The following is a 20,607-nucleotide window of genomic DNA, read 5'->3' as shown; positions in this document are numbered from 1 at the left end:
AAATACATTCATAAAATGTAAAAATCTCTATAAATTCTTGATGACACGTAAGATAAAACTGGGATGGGGAGATTAGTGATATTTATGCAGTGTAAAAGTGAAGAGTCGCTCACATACAGAGATTAAAAGAGGGACACAAAATAAAGAAATTGTAAAAATATGTCTTATGATAAAAGATTTGGAATCTATAATATTATTTTTTTGACCTGAATTTATATTTCTACCCAATTCGTTCTCTTCTCACTTGAAAGAAACATTTTGTTTACAGCCTTTTCATCTGTAGCAACATTTTATATCTCAGTCGGTGTCTTCATGTTTGTTGAATGGATCTGATATATTCTTATGTCATTTTTAAGCCTATAGAGTAGGTACTACCGTTTTGGAATTCTCAGACTTCCAGAAAAACCCCAAATGTCAAGGCTCTTGAACATCGTTTCGAAGTTTTCGGAATTCCATTTGAGAAGTGCCAAGTATAAAGATACACATAAAATTTCCAGGTCGTCAGAATCCAATTTTGGGCTCTTAAATTTTTAATAATGTTACTCTGTAATTGTGGACTCAAGTCTCGAGAATGTCCTTTGGGAATTTCCAAGTGTGCCAAATCCAACTGTAAAGGTTGTTGAAGGCCGGGATTTTTTTATTATATTTTTTTTACAATCGTATTTTCCCGACTAACTTTCTGAAGTGTTCAAGTGTCGACATTCCCCCTTTGCAGTTCTCCGGTCTCCAGAATATTCTTCTGAAATTCGCAATTCTCAGAGACACCCTTCTGAGTTTTTATCTCTCTGTAATACCTTCTAGAATGATCAAGTCCTCAGCTTTTAGATATGCCTATTGCATACAATGATTTTTATTCTGAAATTTGAACCTACTTTCCATCCGCGTTGTTGCTGTCATATCAGTGCAGCACTCTTGCCCTAACTTCGCCTCACTATACTCTGTTTTTTTCCATCTGTCCATCCGCCTGTGGTTTTTTTGTATGGTAACACTGCGTCCCGGGCTTTAGATAGTTACATTCAGCTTACATTCAACGATTATAATATCCTATTTCGAATATTAACGGTGTAATTCGCATACAGTAAATTATTAAAACACTTTTCAGTTGCAAATGTACACCCAGATATCCTTTTATTTACCTAAAACTTACACATAACGTAACTATCTAAAGCCCGGGACGCAGTGTTACCATACAAAAACACCACAGGCGGATGGATAGATGAAAAAAAACAGAGTATAATTAAAAGCCTTTGAACTACTCACAGCTGTATATGGATGGGAATGAGGATGCTTCTCTCTGTACATCTCACACTGGTAACAAGGGGCTCGTTGACCCCCAGCCATCCCCACAACCCCGGCTGCTATCCAGCACCATGTCACTATGACAGCTACCAGACGAATGAGGACCATTTTCTTCCTGAAAAGAAAAGAAAAAAAAAAAAAAAACAGCGACTTCCATCAAGCAATGTTTTCAACAAAAGCCAAAGTTCATTTCATATCAGGACATTTTTGCATTGAGCTATTTCCAACATTAAATTAATGTCCGAAAATGATATTTACCGTTTCTAACGAAAGTCCAAGTTCATTTAACTTAGTATATTTTCAGTAATTAGGGAGCTCAAAGTGTAACTTTTGTCTAGAAACCAAAATTAAAAGTTAGTATACAAATGAGCTTTAATTTTGCCGCACTCGGGGAGAGAGAGAGAGAGAGAGAGAGAGAGAGAGAGAGAGAGAGAGAGAGAGAGAGAGAATTATAATGTAACTTATTATAGCTATTTTTGTTTTCACTAATTCTGCCCTCAGAGATAGTCACTTCTGCATATTGAATTGTGATCAAACACTGAGGTTTTTGTAAGTGTGGCAAAATTGTAGCCCTTGTTTGCTGCAAATGCGTTTAAAAACTGTGGCAAGAGGTTTTGAAATACTTTAGCATTTCTGCCTTTCTGCGGGGAGTAAGTCGCAAAATAACCTGGCATGGAGTTGAAAGGTCGATGATTTGGCCTGATTTTGCAAGAAACTCGAGATAGAAGAAAAGTCTTGTGGTTTTGCCATGCATTGCAGAAGAGAGGAAGAGCACGATAGTTTATTTGCTTTAACTTTAAGAGGACGCTTTCTCACTTCATGACAGGTGACAGGGTAGAGCTTCTACGTAGTGTCAGGAAAGTTATATGGCCATGATTGAGTGAGGTGGGTAATAAAAGTTGCATTAGTGAGTGTAGTATTTGGTCAATGCCTGGAAAAGAATGCGAATGATATAGTTTTTTTGGGATCGTCAGATTCTATGCCTGGCTGGGTTTGAAGAATATGACAGGGTGGTTATGTCATGTCGGTAGGTGGAGAATAAAACTGTATTATTGGTTGGTATGGAGCTTCAGCAATAAATGATAAAGGAGAGAGTTTCATGGAGATGAGTTCAAAAAGTGGGCTCAGCTGCAGAAACAGAATTTTGTGTTCTAGGTATGTTTGATGAGGGATCCTTACCTGAGAATTTGAGTCGATCAGAATAGTTTTAACCTAAGCAAGTCATTGTATCCCGCTTTTTGGTATAGATAATTGAATATATTGTGTTGTGTACCTGGTCATTTGATAACGTCAAAGATTATGTCAATTATCTTTGTTATTTACTCCCTTATTCGATTTTGCCGGCCAATAACGGCACTATATTCTTTTAACTATGAAAAGTATAATGTGTCTTTAAAGCTTGAGAATTTCGTTATGAAGGAACACCAAAATGCGTCGCTAATCTAATGTGGTGTCTCTTAGCTTACAATCATCTTTCTCTGCTAAGAACTGCAGATACAAACACACCCATATATATGTGTGTGTGTGTGCTTTTGTTTATGAACGCATGTGGCATAAAGCGTTCTAATTATTATAATACCCCAGGTAAAAGTAATAAGAGAAGAAATAACTTTTGAGACGGCACAAGAAAAACCATGGACAGGAGACAAAGTCTCTCAACAGCATCCTGAGAAAGAAAACTCCACGAAGTTTTGTGTGTTTTGTTGGGGGAATGAGAGCGAAAAAGTTGTTCAAGTCACAGATGGTATTTTCTGAAATAAGCATTAGAAGATTTGTAAAAACCTATTTTTATGGAAAGGTAACTAGAGTGAATGTCGCTATCATTGTTATTCCCTTGCACTAATTGGATGTACACACAAATACATACGTTATTATTATTATTATTATTATTATTATTATTATTATTATTATTATTATTATTATTATTATTATTATTACTTCTACCATTCGGAAGATGAACCTTATTCATACGGAACAAGCCCACAGGATCCATTGACTAGAAATTCAAGGCACACATAATTCACACTACACATAATGATTTCATAATGTTCAGCAAATGGAATGGAATGGAATGGAATACAGAGTTTAGGCCAAAGGCCTAGCACTGGGACCTTTGACGTCATACAGCGTTGGAGAGGAAATAGCGAGTAGGTAGGTTTGAAAGGTGTAACTGGAGGCAAATCTCGCAGTTGTACTATGAATAATCGTTAGGAGAGGATAAATAGCAGGATGGAATGGAGGTACAGCCAAAGGATTGAAAAGGATTGAAAGGGGTTGCAATTAGGGGCCGATGGGACACTGCAAAGAACCTTTAGTAATGCCTACAGTGCATCGCATGAGGTGCACTGACGGCACTTATATCCTACGGGAATGATGTTCAGTAAAAAACAGACACTTTTAGTTTTCTGTAAAAGAAAACTATTATGGCGGCTTTTTCTGTCCGTCCGCACTTCTTTCTGTCCGCCCTCAGATCTTAAAAACTACTGAAGCTACAGGGCTAAACATCGGTATGTTGAGCATCCACCCTCAAATCATCAAACACCAAATTGCAGCCCTCTAGCCTTAGTAGTTTTTATTCTATTTTATTTAAGTTCAAAGTTAACCATAATCGTGATTCCGGCAACGATATAGGACAGGCCAGCACCAGGCCGCGGTTAGTTTCATGGGTCGCGGCTCATACAGCATTATACCGAAACCACCGAGAAATAGATCTATTTTCGGTGGCTTTGATTAAACAGAAAACTCGATTGCGCAGGATAAAACTTCGGCGCATTTCTTACTTGTTCTTTATTGAGCCACATACAAGTGAGTACAAAATAAGGACGACCGTCTCGTTTAGTCATAATAGACGTATGACGACGTTTTTGACGCTTCTGCTGCTGAATAGGAACCTGTGGGGATTTGGCGCTCGTTAACGGTTGCTGCTGGTCGTGAAAGGGCATCCTCTGCCTTATTAGCTTTAACGGGTAGATATCCGATTGAAAGGGGCTTTCAGTCTCGTTAGAGGTAAAAATTACCATACGATAAGAAAAATGTACATTTATTTCCACTTACGCAGTCGTGTTCAGCTTTTGTTACACTTAGTAACACGTCTTTTCATTTGAAATTCAGATGATTATATTATTAGGAATGTTTTTTTCTCACGAAATATTTGTACTTGGATATTCAGGTGTGTATAACCTAAAGCAATTTACCCAAACTGACAGGTAATTGCTAGTCTTTGAGACCCGACATTCTCTCTCCCCTTCATTATTTTTGTGTCATTTCATACGAAATTTATTATCACTATCTCGAAAGACTGCTGCAATTACGCTTCAAATAAATCTGATATTGCTTAAGGACAAAACTTGAGATTAATATCCACTTCAGCATCTCCAGAGACACAAAGGTATTGATTTGTCCCAGCACAAGTTTTTTCTTTATTTCTTCGAAGTTCTGCAACCGGCGGGCACTTGCAAAATTTCCGGCAGCTATTGCCAATGTTTTTGTGTCCAAAACTCATGGCTCGGGGATACGTTTATAAGATTCAAAGTATCACTGGTTCTATTATTCTTAAGAAAATTAGTCAGTGGAAAATGGACGAAATATTTTTTCCCCCTTTTAATCTTCCGTTTTTGAGACCATGATGAGATTTTAATGAAACAAACGAAAATATCTAACCCAGGAGGAGAAAAAGGAGAAGTAAGAAAAGCGGAGAGAGAAGAGGAAGAGGGAGAAGAAAGAAGAGAGAGAGAGAGAGAGAGAGAGAGAAGAGAGAGAGAGAGAAGAGAGAGAGAGACTTTGATCCTTAATCCGTCTTAAATTTAGTTTGTTAAAGGTGTCTGCTGGAGTTTCCTCGAAAAAAAAACTGCAACCAGAAATAGTTTTTATTTCTTTTTTATTTTTACATTTTTTGCTTTTAGATGAAGGTTATCAACCGGAAGACGTCTCGTTTCAGTTTTGTTAAAAAGAATGTACTAAATGACATTAATCGAAGGAATTATATCATTGTAAAAGGCTTGGACCTAAGGATCCATTCTAAACTTACTCTAACCTTGTCGCTGAGTATATAAAAGGTACAGCTTTTTCAAATGAAATTAAGAGTTCTGAAAATTTTGTCATCATAGATAATTAACTTGACATAGAATTGCATTTGCTTTTCAGTAATACTGACATTGGCCATACGATAGGACCTATTCCACGTTGACCTCGGTTTCTTCATTATGTGAATGTCCTTGATTCTAAGACAGTATCCAACAATGGTCATGCAAAAAGGTCTAAACGTAGTGACTTTCATATCATATTCTCTGTATATAGAGGAAGTCTTATGGACACTCCCTACTGGCGCAGCAGGATTATACACATAAATCAAGACTTGCTGAAAAGAAACCAGCCTGAAAAAGCTAGCTGAGTAATGTGCAGTGATCGGAGTTCTCATTGACGACGTTACCAATGAAAAGAAAAAACAACGCGGGCTGACTGATAAATTCCTGGCCTAGTTGCAATATATCCTCAGACTTCACGGACTACCCGGAGCGCTCATCCATCTGCATCGCTGAGATGCATAACAACAGCTTCCTTTTGCATCCAAGGAAGTTAAAAACTGTACATCATACTAACATATTTTACAGAGCAACGTTCATACGTTAGCAAAGACTAAAATCAATAATGCTCCTAATTCATGGTGTAAATAGATGGGAAATCTACTCGTACACAGCGCAAAAGAAGCCCAACCCATCCGAGGTTATAATCCAGAGACGAGTTGAAGCCACTAGCTCAGACCAAAACTAGACTTAAGAATCTTTTGCCACCCAAACTTGATCGTAACTTCAACAGCTCTGGATCAGCGTGGGAGAAAAGAACCAAGCCCAAGATGTACCGCTACCTCTGTAGCATGGCGGACATCACAGCGACGTTCAAAACAAACCATTATGTAGAACGTCTGGATAAAGTACACCTTGTAGAACATTTTCTTATAAATATGTAGAACGACTGGATAAAACACACCTAGTAGAACATTCTCTTATAAATATGTAGAACGACTGGATAAAGTACTCATAGTAGAACATTCTCTTATAAATATGTAGAACGACTGGATAAAGTACACCTAGTAGAACATTCTCATATAAATATGTAGATCGACTGGATAAAACACACCTAGTAGAACATTCTCTTATAAGTCTGTAGAGCGACTGGATAAAGTACACCTAGTAGAACATTCTTATATAAATAAGTAAAAAGGATAATCAAACCATAAAACACCAATTTGAGTTTGATGATAACAGAAGAGGTATCCATAAAAGTACAGGGACCTGTTCAGGGATATATGTATATATATATATATATATATATATATATATATATATATATATATATATATATATATATATATATATATATATATATATATATTGACCAGGTGCAATAAAATTCACGAAACGAATAAGGCGCTTACGTGCGTAAAGACAATAACACTACTGAATATGTTGACTTGTCATGAAGAAAATCGTTTCGTGTTTTTGAACCCCTCTACCTGGCACGGAAAAGTGGACTTCTTGAAATAGATATCCTGAGACTACATTTCTGCTTTCAGGGCTGACATTGTGTCATCATCGTATTTCAGCTGTTATTCGTTCTCAAAGGGGTTTTCCCTCCCAGCAAGAACAAACGAAATTAAACCGGAGAATCTCAGTTTCCTTCGCCTTGTTTTTGTTTTCTTGTATTTCTAAACACAATATATAATACCTACATAAGATGTACATTACAAATTAGCGGAGGAAAAAAAGAGGCTAACATAGATCCCTTAAAATAACAGAAAAAAGGGTGTAAGGTTTAAATCATATTCAGGAGCGCATCTTAAAGAAAACACAATAAAGATACACTATAACCAATGAAGCCATTTAATTATAATTAAAATTGATAATTCATTTATTCGGAAAATCATCTCTCAAGGTGTCCTTGCATTTGATCAATAATAGTTGTCTCCTTATTTTCCATTTTGATTTTATTTTGTCGTGAGTTTGATGTCCAGAGATCAGTCAGATTTACGGAATAAGAAATGCACGTGTGATTCACACCGGAAGCATTTTCTCTTTCTCGGGGAGTAAGCCTTCAAACTACTTTGGAGATGCTGTTGTTGTTGTTGTTCTTGGAGTGGGGGGCGGGGTGGGGGTAGGAAAGCCTAAAAAGGTCTGAAAAAGGTGTTTCGCATTGAGTTAGATGCAGGAATTTTAGGATAGGAAATTTACGACATATTTATTAGAATGAAAATGTAAAGAATAATTCGCAGATTAAACAGCAGAGAAAAATGATTTCTAATAAAATAGCGCATTTATTTGAATTTTGGTTGGTGAAACAACGCTTTTTTATTACCGTAGATTTTAGCACGTTCTAATATACGTTAAGTGAGGAATATAATGTTTACAATTTACGCGTGAGGGGAAAATCTTGCAAGCGTCGCGAGTAAGCTGAAGGACGGATCACGCCTTGTGGTTCTTGTCAAATGAAACTGGACTCGGTTTATGGAATTCTGTCCTGTGTGTCTTTGCAATTAATTTCAGTCAAGTGACTCGTAAAGAGAAGAGGCGATAGGAAGCAAGATAAAAAGGTGGAAAAGTCGAAGAGATGCTGTAACTCTACACCAGAGAACAGTGGGGGAATAATGAGAAAATGGTCAAAGGCGATCTAGAAGAGAAAGGACAGGAAATCTGCAAGAGAAGGGAAGCAACAAAGCAGAGAGACGGCAAGGAGGTTGTGAGAGGGAAGGCTACGAAGGGATATAATATGAAGGCAATGTGAATATTATACGTTATTTATATATATATAATATTATATTATATATATATATATATATATATATATATATATATATAACATAAACATTTATTAACACACACACACACATATATATATATATATATATTATATTATATACATATAATATAAATAATATAAATATATACACATATAAATATATATATGTATATATATATATTATTATTCATATTATAATATATATAGTATATATATATATTATATATATATATATATTATATATATATATGTATGTATATATTATACAAAAGGGGAATAATAGCAAAATGTAAGACAGATGAAAGAGAATAGAAAATACAAGTGAAAGATATGAGATAGCCAAAGCAATACAATGTTATCCGATAAAAGAGAAAAAGGAAGAAGAGGTGAACTGAGTTTTTGAAAAGGCTGCACGAAAAGGGACACAAATAAAACAAGATGGGAAGTCTTGAACTCCTCGGCATTGCAACCTTAAAGCAGAAGAGCGAAGAGACCAACAAGGGCAATATCACCAGCAGATTCACGTGACAAAGTTCTTAACGGGGACACTGCACCAATTTGGAAGCTGTCATATCTTAGTAGTCGCGTATCCAGTTATGCAATAAACTTCGATATACTTTAAATCTAGCACAGGTATAATAATAAAGTTGTCTTATCGGATTTCATTTGCTCCTGATTACCAGTTTCTATTGTTTATCGATCTTTTGATTTTGAAAGAAGAATATGATGATTTGAGAATCACTATTTACCTATACCATAAAGGGATTTATTACCATGAAATAGGTTATTCAAAAGAATGGCACGTATTTCTAGACTCTCAGAGAATTTGAGTATAAATGATGTGAATTGTGGATTAAGATTTGGTGAAAGAAGGCCCAAGTCAGGACGAGGAAAGAACAAAAGGAATGAAGGATCTCATACAGCGCGTCCTTAAGGAGCTCTATTTAGAGAGGCCTGTATTAGGAATGGGGAAATATCCTCGATATCAAAGGAATATCATTACGAATCGATCCGGTTTTCACTAATAAAGATGATTATATCTTCAAAGTTATTTTGCGTATCGGTACTCAAGGTCTCAGGCTTTATGGAAACTGAGAAAATTTACTGTTTTATCAATTAACAATTAACTTTCAAGTAAAGCTTACTTTAGTCTAGTTCGGAGAGATAGCAACAAGTGGAGACTCAAATGTTGGCATCATATCACGAAAGGAAAAAGCTTTCTTTTACTGCGAGGTAAATTTTCCATATTCAAACTGGCTCACTTTTTAACTGCTAGACTCTGTCCAAATATACTGAAATGATTTTAGAAACACTTTAGCCATCTAATGATTAAAAGATGGAAAAGGTTATCCAGTCATCGCTGGAATGAACTCTTTTTCGTAAAAAAGTAGCAATTAACTATTTAATTAGGTTACGGAATCATCTTACATTATGTAAAGCCCAGTTTTTTTTTTACAATATAAATGAATTAAACATTTAGCAGTTACCTCATTAGTAGGAACTGATATTTAGCTACCACGTGAGCAATGGAAACTACCTCGAGTGAAACTGAGATACAAGAAGACTTCAGTTGTAAATCTGAACCCTAAAAATACCAACGAAGAGGATCTTTCAAAAATATGAATGAAATAACAAGATAAGAGCGTTCCCTCTCAGATTATATCATAACTTATCCAAATAGACTCAAACACAATAAAAGAGCTGAATGTGTAAATGGAAGAAAGAACTCCATCAAATTAAAATATTCATCAAGAAAGAAAGGGACAGGAGTCACGATAAACAAAGACGTCTCACAAGGAAATAAGAGAAAGCTCCCTTGACTTTCAAATATAGATAACTGCTTCGGGTGTTTATCAACAGGATTAAAAAGTGGATCAAAACAATGAGAGATTCAGTTCTTAAAAGACCGACGAAGTAATAAGGATATAGCGAGCAAACATTTATGATTATCGGATTTAGTATATTAATAAGATAATGGATGTGACATTATATTATGAACTGGTTCTTTAAAATGCTTCTGATAATGCTGAGAATCAGAATGGGATAATGACTGAAGTCATCCAGTTCTGCTCGGCAAAAAGGAGGTCTGTTCAGGGTGACTGATTTAGCATCGTCTTTAGTTACTTTCATGTTAATCGTGTTACATGATAATAAAAAAACATCCTCTAAATAAATCAACTAATTATAAATCTTCTTTAATCGTTTACAACTTAAATTGATAAACCTTTTTTAAAAGGAACGCGCGTCTTATGTATTACATACACACACATATATTTATGTATATATGTATAGGTATGTATATGATATATATATTATATATACATATACGTAATATATAATATATAATATATATATTATATATATATATATATATATATATAGTCCATTATTCAAACATAGCATCACGTTTTATATATTCGTCATCAAGTAATCACATACATATATATATATATATATATATATATATATATATATATATATATATATATACATACCATTATCATACATATGCATCACGTTTTATTATACTTCGTCATCAAGTTAATCACATATATATTTATATATATATATATATATATATATATATATATATATATACATACATATATATATATATATATATATATATATATATATATATGAATAACTTGATGACGAAGTAAATAAAACGTGATGCAACGTATGATAATGGTATGTATATATATATATAATATATATATATATATAATTATATATGATATATATTATAAATTATATAATATATATATATATATAATATATATATATATAATATATATATATATATATATAAATTATATATATATATATATGTATATTATATATACATAAATATATGTGTGTATGAAATACATAAAACGCGTGTTCCTTTTAAAAAAGTTTTGTATTGTGTGTGGGTCTGTGTATATGTACAGTACACACGAAGGACACGTTTTTTATTTGGAAATCAATATTAGAGCTGGATAAGAAAAGTGTCAGTGGCAAAGGTTCATCAAAACCGCTAAAATGGACCTATTTCTAAAATAATTGCTTATGAAAATTTGAAATAAAACATGACCGCCCAAAAGGAGAAAATTAATTAAAAAAACAAAAAACAAACAAACAAACATCAAGCTTTCATTTACAGGATATTCCATAAAGCTTCACCAAGGATTAGGTGAAACACTCACTCTCAATAAAGTGTTGGCAATCAGGTATTTATTTTTTGCTAGAACACGCGCACACCAAGGGGTGAGAGAGAGAGAGAGAGAGAGAGAGAGAGAGATGGGTTAGGAAATAAGAGAGACAGGAACAAGACCTCAATTAACAGTACTGTAGACATGTTAATGAAGCAATCATCCCTCCATTGTCCAAACTCTTATGGGCCACCGTGGATTCCTAAGACACCTATCTCTTCAACTTACGTCTCTCTCTCTCTCTCTCTCTCTCTCTCTCTCTCATAGTTAACGACACGCTGAGAATGAATGCTTTAATGGCTCCTGTTAAATTCTCGACTTGACTTAAAAAAAAAAAGGTCTCCAACCCCATACGATCAGGAACACAAACACACACACACACACACACACACACACACACACACACACACACACACACACACACACACATATATATCATATATATATAATATAATATATATATAGATATACTTATATTTATGATAATATATATATATATTATATTATATAGTAATATATATATTAAGTTATTATAATTAAGTTTAAAGGGGAATCGTAGGGGTAGCCAGACCAGACCAACATCCCGGTTGAAGAGGTAAAGGCATGTCTTTCACACGCATCGTTTATTAGGCCAACGTTTCACATCACATGCATCCTCAAGGCTGGAAAAATACATACTAAGAATACTAACCATCACTTATGCACATAAAAAATCTAAAAAACCCAAAAAATGTTTGACATTTAAAAATTTCTCTATTTGTAAATGTCAAATATTTTTTATGCTTTTTAGATTTTTTATGTGCATAAGTGATGTTTAGTATTCATAGTATGTAATTTTCCATCCTTGAGGATGCACGTGATGTGAAACGTTGGCATAATAAACGATACTTGTGAAAGACATGCTTTTACCTCTTCAACCTGGAGATATATATATATATATATATATATATATATATATATATGTATATATATATATATATATATATATATGTATGTATGTATGTATATATACATACACGCACATATAATTATATACAGAAATGTCTATAAATGTGTGCAGATAATATTTACTGTACATTCGACCAGGATCTTTGTAACAGGTCTTTCACGATTAATTTCATTCTTTTCATGATGCTTATCGTCTATTATTCAACAAAACAATGAATCTACAATACCAGTAGGTTTAAGGAGTTCTACGACCTTATCCCAGCTTTGAGACCTCCCAGCACTATAGTTTTAGTAAGGTTGCGCCTAATTTACATATATCAAAGAAAATCTTTGCATAGCTTTACTATTTCTAGAATAGGTTCCTTTACCATTACTCTAAAAGTTTTAAAAATAAATTGGATTACAGCATGACGTTTTTGTTCACGAGCAATCATCTTTGTTTGTTTGTTTTTATGGTGTTTTTACGTTTCATGGAACCAGTGGTTATTCAGCAACGGGACCAATGGCTTTACGTGACTTCCGAACCACGTCGAGAGTGAACTTCTATCACCAGAAATATACATCTCTAACCCCTCAGTGGAATGCCAGAGCATCGAACTCGCGGCCACCGAGGTGGCAGGCAAAGACCATACCAACCACTCCACTGAGCAATCATCCTGAAAAATATCTCGTACAATGCAAGATTTTGGTCGTGTCCTAAATGTTCATGAAGCAAAGGTAATCGTAGTCAAGTAGCGTAAAATCATTTCATTTACGGAATGTGCACCACCAGGGACGCTTATCTAGAAAAAGTAATCTTTTATCAAAGTAACATTGCATAGTGGATACGTATAGATTTTACGAGGCTGACTTCTGCTAAAACATTGTCCCGGGCAGAAAATATTTCTTTCACTAGCAAAAAAAAAAAAAAAAAATAAATAAATAAAAATAAATAACTAAAATAAAAAGTGATACAGACATTTGTTAATGATAAAATCGTCATTTAAATGATTTCAAAAGATATGAATTACGTCAATGTCACAGGAAACGAACATAAATAAAATGGTGTATGTGACACTTCCACGTGAACGATATTCACGGAAATTCTTTTTTCTCAGTACGCATATTTTTTAAAAAAAGGAATCGAGGAACCGGAGAATTGCGAGCGAGGTCAACCATTTTCGCTGATGTATTCAGGGCATAACTGAGAATTACCGTGAAATTGGCTCAGGTGTCCTCTGGCCTTCCTAGTCACACTGGAAAATGTCTGAAAAGAAAAATAAAAGAATATTCATACATACAAAGAGGCACTAAAGGAATGACGTGCTGTCATTCAACAAAGAATCATTATTATTAGTTGGGAAAAACTCTATCGCGAGAGTATATATAATGTTCTAAGGCGTCCACAATAATAAAAAAATGTGGCGAGTTCGTGTATAATTTTAAAACTCTTTACAAAAAGCTTTCGAACCCTTCCCTGGGTTCATCTTCAGTCCAAATAAACAATTAGGCACACCATGTACTGAGGTGAATTTAAAAATAAACAAACAAGAGTTAACAATCTTCAGCGACTCTTGTTTGTTTATTTTTAAATTTACCTCTCAGTACATTGTGTGCCTAATTGTTTATTTGGACTGAAGATGAACCCAGGGAAGGGTTCGAAAGCTTTTTGTAAAGTTTTAAAATTATACACGAACTCGCAACATTTTTTATTATTGTGGACCCCTTAGAACATTATTATTATTATTATTTAGCAGAAGACCCTCTTTTAGGCATATGCTGCTAAAAAAAATGACTGAATTAAGCGAGGTGATTTTATATATTGTTAGCGGAATGATACCCGATCTGACGACGACTCCTGCTTGACCTGGGCCTGAGATCCTGTTTTAATAAAATAAAAGATCACCTTCAGCCTTTTCATAATTTTTAGAAATTCCCAATATGAATATTGGCCAGTTACTCAGAAACATCGCTGAGCCTGAGAAGCGAATTGTAAGAAAAAAATAGAAAAAACAATATATGAAATCAACTCGCTTAATTCTGCCATTCTTTTTAACAGTATTATTATTATTATTATTATTATTATTATTATTATTATTATTGACTGTTTCGGCGGCATTCAATTTAAGGTCTTCTCTATTCTTCTTTATATCTTCTTGTCATCATCGTGTAGCTGGTGTATCAAGTTTCTGAAGGACATGAAAAGTTTTCTTATTATTTCATTTTTTTAAATCTCTGACATTGCAAACGCGCTCTGGCAATTACTTTCAATGAGTGAATGGATCCACATGCAAGTTACGTGGTTACGTATTACTATCACTATGCTTATTATCAAATGAAATGAATATAGAATTTAGGTCAAAGACCAAGCACTAGGACCTATGAGGTCATTCAGCCCTGGAACGGAACTTGACAGTGAATGTTTGAAAGTGCAACAGGAGGAAAACCTGGCAGTTGCACTATGAAACAATTGTTTGGAGAGGGTGGAAAGTAGGATGGAAGGAGAATATGAAAGGAGGTACAGTAGAAAAACGCAAGGGGTTGCAGCTAGGGACCGAAGGCAGGCTGCAAAGAACCTTATGTAGTGCCTACAGTGCACCGAAGGAGGTGCACTGACGGCATCACCCCCTAAGGGGATAATTATTATTATCAATTGCTGCTGCTGCTGTTCCTGCTCTTGCTAACGACACCTGTTGATAGACTGAGAGACGCCATCTAATATCCTGATTTTTATTGGAATCAACAACAAACGCAGTAAATTTCTACCTCATATAGGCATCGCGGCCAGGAGTTGGTAGCGTCCTTGCCATCCACTTGACAGTCCTGGGTTCGATCTCTACGTGAGGTAGAAATTTATTTCTATATGACACACGTTGATCATTTCCCACCAACCCCCCCCAAAAAAAAATATATATAATATATATAATATATATATGTGTATAATATATATATATATATATCATATAATATATATATATATATATATCATATATATATATATATATATAGTTTGTCCTCCTAGTCTTACTCCTGCCCATTCCATATTATTATTATTCACAAGATGAAACCTATTCATAAGGAACAAGTCCTCTGGGACCACTGACTTGAAATTCAAGCTTCCAATGAATGTGGTGTTCATTAGGAAGAAGTAAGATGAGCTAAAGGGAAATACATAAAGACGAGATCCAACTTATTAAAAAAGAAAAACAATAATTAAGAAAAAATGTAATAAAATGCAATAGGAATCACATTAGGGTCGCCTTTTAAGAACCTGAAGAGTATATTATGCACCGCGAGTACTTTCTCGGAAGGGTTACTCCGGACATATGTACGAATGATCTGTTCTGTTTAGACAGGAAGTGTCTCCTTAAAAAACCTGCCTCAAAATGGTTCACACATTACTTTAAAATACTCATCTATTCTAATTCTCCCACACTTTATTGCTCTCCTAGTACAGGCAGATTCATGAATCAAAAAGTTTGTACGATTCACTCTCAGAATATGGAATAGTCTCCTCTCTTCCGTAATCAATTTCCCTTTTATCAGACCTCTGACGACTCACAAGTCGTATTTTCTGGGCACAAATTCGTCCTCTGGGACTGAGCTGGTTCTGGGATGCCATACGGGACTTCGCCTCTACAGAATAAAATAAATCTTAATATTCCCTTCATTATTTGACTCCACATAGTTCGCTCCTGAACATCGGCCTTCATTTTCCCCTACGATATAATCCAGATTCTCTCTCTCGGCAGCATTCGGTTACAAAGAAATTCTGATTAATTAAACCTGATTCCTCCCTTTATCACTTTTCATCTCTTCCCCTTTTCTATCCTCTTATAACCTGCCTTTGCCTCGGTATCGCCCTTATTCATCCATTCTTGTTTTTTCCTCTTACTCTCTCTCTCTTTATATATATATATTATATATATATATATATATATATATATATATATATATATATATATATATATATAGATACCAAGACATATATATGTCCGTTGCTTGAACGTACAGAATACCCGGACATGCTGTGTGTGTAAGCTCTACTTACGTATATATTCACTCACTACAGACTTTTAATATGCGTTCAAGCAACTGCCAGCGTTCGTTGCTTTTGTGTAGACGGTCGTTTACAGTATAACTCCTCATAGTTCATTTCATCTAAACAGGAAAGCAATGATCTAACATCTATATGACTTATGAGCGACATCTTTGCAGCTGGTGATTCCTCTCTCCATGATTGTAGCAACCTTTTTGAGGCCCAAAGAGAGAGAGAGAGAGAGAGAGAGAGAGAGAGAGAGAGAGAGAGAGAGAGTTAAAGTTAGTATATCTTAATCTAACCAGACCATTGAGCTGGTAAACAGCTCTCCTAGGACTGGCCCGAAAGATTAGACATTCTTACGTGGCCAAGAACCAATTGGTCACCTAGCAAAGTGACCTACAGTTTATTGTGGAATCCGAACCACATTATATCGAGAAAGGAATTTCTAATCACCAGAAATAAATTCCAGAGAGAGAGAAGAGAGAGAGAGAGAGAGAGAGAGAGAGAGAGAGAGAGAGAGAGAGAGAGAGAGAGACCCATAAAAATAAACTGTCACAGGACGAGAATATTGTTTTTACCATATTTTAAATTTCCAATAAAAGACGGTTTGCATCAAAATATTTCCCTTAAATTAAATAAGACCTTATCCTTATAGAGTTAAGTACTGTTCAGTGGATTTCACTAAAATGGTTATTCGTCTGTGACTAAAGCAATTCTGGTGACGGAGGCCTCATTGTAAAAGCTATTATTCAAATTGATTCAGTTTCCGAAAAGAGATTTCATTATCAATTTTCGTTCAGTATCTTAGTCGCTGAAAGGGACATTGTGCCAGAGATATCGATGGGCATTACTTATAATGAGTTAATTGACATAATGGGGGAAAGGCCCCTAATGGCTTAAAAGGGTGATGAATCCATATAAGAGGTCAGGAAGCCCAACTGGTTAGTGTCCTTCATGGTCAATATATGAAGTTATCAATTTCTTGATACGAAGAAATTATTTTTCTATCATAGGTCAGTCCAGATCGGTATTTACTTTAATAATTTATTTTGTTCTATTAAGAAAATATACATTTAAAATTCTTGCAATTAGTAATATTGTATACTCATCATTATATATTTTCATAAATAAAGTTAGTAGAAATTCGTAGTTAAAGTGTATTCACTACATTACAGCTTTTACTATTCATTCAAATATGTTTTTTTAATTACAAACATATTGAGTCGTGAGCATTTTTTTTACAGAAGTTTTAAATCCTACTTTTTTCACATTGAAAGTCTGGACCATTCTACTTTTTATCTATTCAAGTATTGATAATCAAATGTGTAGCCTCATCAAGTTTCACATTTCCAGGAGAAACGGGTGATCGTTTATACAAAAGGCTTTTAGGAGTAACACACCACTTTTCCTTCCCAATTACTTTTTCGATCCCTCATCATTTATTTAAGATGACCCTCCTTTGCTTGCCTGCGCCATCGTTCCTATATGACTGCTGTTTCACATTTTCCTGCCCATTTGTCATCCATAGCGCAGTTTGCTGCAATATTCCTTACTATGAACAGCTGCTTTCGCCATTGTTTGTCTTCTGTCCAGAGAACTGAGAGACCTATGAACCAAATGAATAGAATACTCCAATGACAAATTGAGAGAAGTCACGCAATCAATGAAAGCCAAAAGACAAAAGAACAATTCGTTGAAAATGGTATACTTTGCATGGTTTGTTCGTCGACAGCATGGTGGAAACAAGTATTAAAAAGAAAGCGTGAGAGAGAGAGAGAGAGAGAGAGAGAGAAAATGTTCTTCATTTGCTTTTCAGTGGGGATCTGTCAGAGAGAGAGAGAGAGAGAGAGAGAGAGAGAGAGAGAGAGAGAGAGAGAGAAATTTTTTTTTTTCTTCATTTGCTTTTCAGTGGGGATTAGGACAGACGAACAAACACGCAAAACCGAACTGGAAACTCCACTTCTTACCGAAGGAAAAAAGTGATCATCTTGGGATGTAATCTTTATCCAACCAAGTGGAAGCCATTCATCAGATTTTTAACTTTCTCCCTCTCTCTCTGTTCTTTTCATATGTTCCGCTGGGTTTTATCTATCTATGCAAATGATTCCCAATGATGAAAATAATCGTTTGATGATACTGGGCTGCATTGTCAGCTTGTTTGCGATTTCCTATCGTCCTCCGAATAAACGACAAGAAAAGCATCGGCTTGTAGTGCTTCACTGTCCTCCACGAACAGAGAGGACATTTTTAGAGGGAGAGGAGGAGACTGGAAAAAGGCAAAGAAGATAAACAAAATGGAACGGGCCAAAGCAGAACATGCAACCCTAAACCTGGAAGAAAACATCCATCTCCTCTGGACCTCACAAAGAAACCTCTTGCATATTCCTTCACAATTACCATTAATGCACAGCCTCCTTTCCAGGAACTCATCTTCTCTCACCTGAAGCAAGAAACGCAGAGCTTAAAGCAAAGGGATGGCAGGTGGTGCTTGCTTGCTTGCTTGCTTGGGTTTTGTTTTCCATTTCTTATTGTTCAGTTCGTCGAAACCCTCAGAGGGAAACCCGGCATAAATGACCTAAGGTAAGTTTTTAGAAAATGTAGAAGAATTAATTTCACTCATATCTGAATATTAAAGTCGGTTTTGAAGCGTTTTTTTGTGTGTGTGCACGAGAATGCAAAGGATTAGTGGCAAGCGAAGACCACGGTCTGGGTATACCTAGACTATGAAGAAGACTCACTGAGGTGTAAAGCAAATGGAATATGCGAAATGTAATTATTGAGTGTTTAAATCCTGTCAGCAAAGTCTAATGAAAAAGCCCCATGGCTCTAACTTAAGTTTTTCCTTCAAAGTATTTTTTTCATTTTTTTATATTCTTTGTGTGTGTGTGTTTTTATTTTTTTTTTATTTTTTTTACGTAATACGATATTGCTCGTTACGGTGAAAGAAATGAGTTTGCGTTCCCATGAGGGTTTTATTCCTTTAGCATAAAAGTGTTTTAAAGATGAAACTTAAAAATAATTCCATTACATATCCGGCCATTCATTCACTATTCATATACGACTTGTATAAACAGCAGTACACATTTTGTTATTTTTTCAAAGGCTGCTTAAAGTGTTAGTAACTTTGCTTTTCATTTCAACGAATGTTCCTACACACACACAGACACACACGCACACACACACACACACACACATACACACACACATATATATATATAATAATATATATATATATATTATATATATATATATATATATATATAATATATATATATATATATTATTATATAATATATGCGCGTAAACATGCATGCATAATGCCTATATATGGGTTTTTCCTTTCCCTCACATTATTAATATTTTTGCGGCTACTTTTCCCTTCTCACCCTTTATGCATGTCTCCTAATTTTCGGTTTTTATGTATCTTATATCAATTGTCCGTTCTTTTATGAATCCATTTTCTCCTGGCACCCTTCTCTTAGACAATTTTTACTTTTTTTTTTTTTTCCCCCTTGCTATCCATCTCTCAAGGCCCCAGACACTGAACGATTGGCGGTATCGTTCGCAAAAACATTGTGTATGGGTTTGTCTGAATGCAAAAGTGGGCGGAGTTTCGTGGTGTGAACGATCCCAGCTGAAATCTGTCACGACCAGGTTGCTGGCTTGCGACTTATGTCTGTCATACACAGGTCGTTCAATGTATGTGTTTGTCTGCCGATATAACGCTATCGCGGACGTCTCGTATAGTAGGGATGATGCCATGTCTTCCAGAGACAAAATCTTTGTTCGGAGATCGTTCATACTGTCTGAATAGTGTCTGTGTTTGTCGATCTCGACAATCGTTCAGTGAATGGGAGCCCTTATTCTCCCTTCCATAATGAATACGGCTATAGAATTTAAGCCAAAGGACAAGCACTGGGACTTATGAGGTCATTCAGTGCTGAAATGGAAATTGACAGTAATAGGTTCGCAAGGTGTAACAGGAGGAAAACTTCGCAGTTGCACTATGAGTCAAGCGTCAGGAGAGGGTGGAGAGTAAGATGAAAAATGAGAATATGAAAGGAGGTACAGCTAAAGGGAACGAAAGTGGTTGCAGCGAGGGGCCGAAGGCACGCTGCAAAGAACCTTCAGTAATGCCTACAGTGCGCTGCATGAGGTCCACTGACGGCACTACCCCCCTACGGAGTCCCCTTCATAATAAATCTACTTATTCCTCCCTCCATTATGAATCTAATTATTCCTTAATCGATTCGCTATACATTTATTTTTACCCCACTTTTCATTTTCATCAGTCCTTTATTCCACCAACAGCTGCCCGATTACTTCCCCATATTGATTTCTACTCGCCCTCGC

The 20,607-nt window shown here is 35.3% G+C and overlaps 1 protein-coding gene across 1 annotated transcript in view; it reads right to left on the bottom strand.

Annotated features, from left to right (window-relative positions):
- LOC135215136 (CCN family member 5-like) overlaps positions 1-20,607 on the bottom strand; it is a 68,469-nt gene that overhangs the window by 14,552 nt on the left and 33,310 nt on the right. Inside the window, exon 2 of the mRNA XM_064249582.1 lies at positions 1,261-1,414. Within this exon, the coding sequence (XP_064105652.1) occupies positions 1,261-1,407 (147 nt within the window). The 5' untranslated portion in view covers positions 1,408-1,414. The remainder of the gene's footprint in view (positions 1-1,260; positions 1,415-20,607) is intronic.

This window comes from Macrobrachium nipponense, chromosome 5, assembly GCF_015104395.2.
Source record: "Macrobrachium nipponense isolate FS-2020 chromosome 5, ASM1510439v2, whole genome shotgun sequence".
Classification (NCBI taxonomy): domain Eukaryota; kingdom Metazoa; phylum Arthropoda; class Malacostraca; order Decapoda; family Palaemonidae; genus Macrobrachium; species Macrobrachium nipponense.
This window is presented reverse-complemented; position numbering and strand designations above follow the sequence as displayed.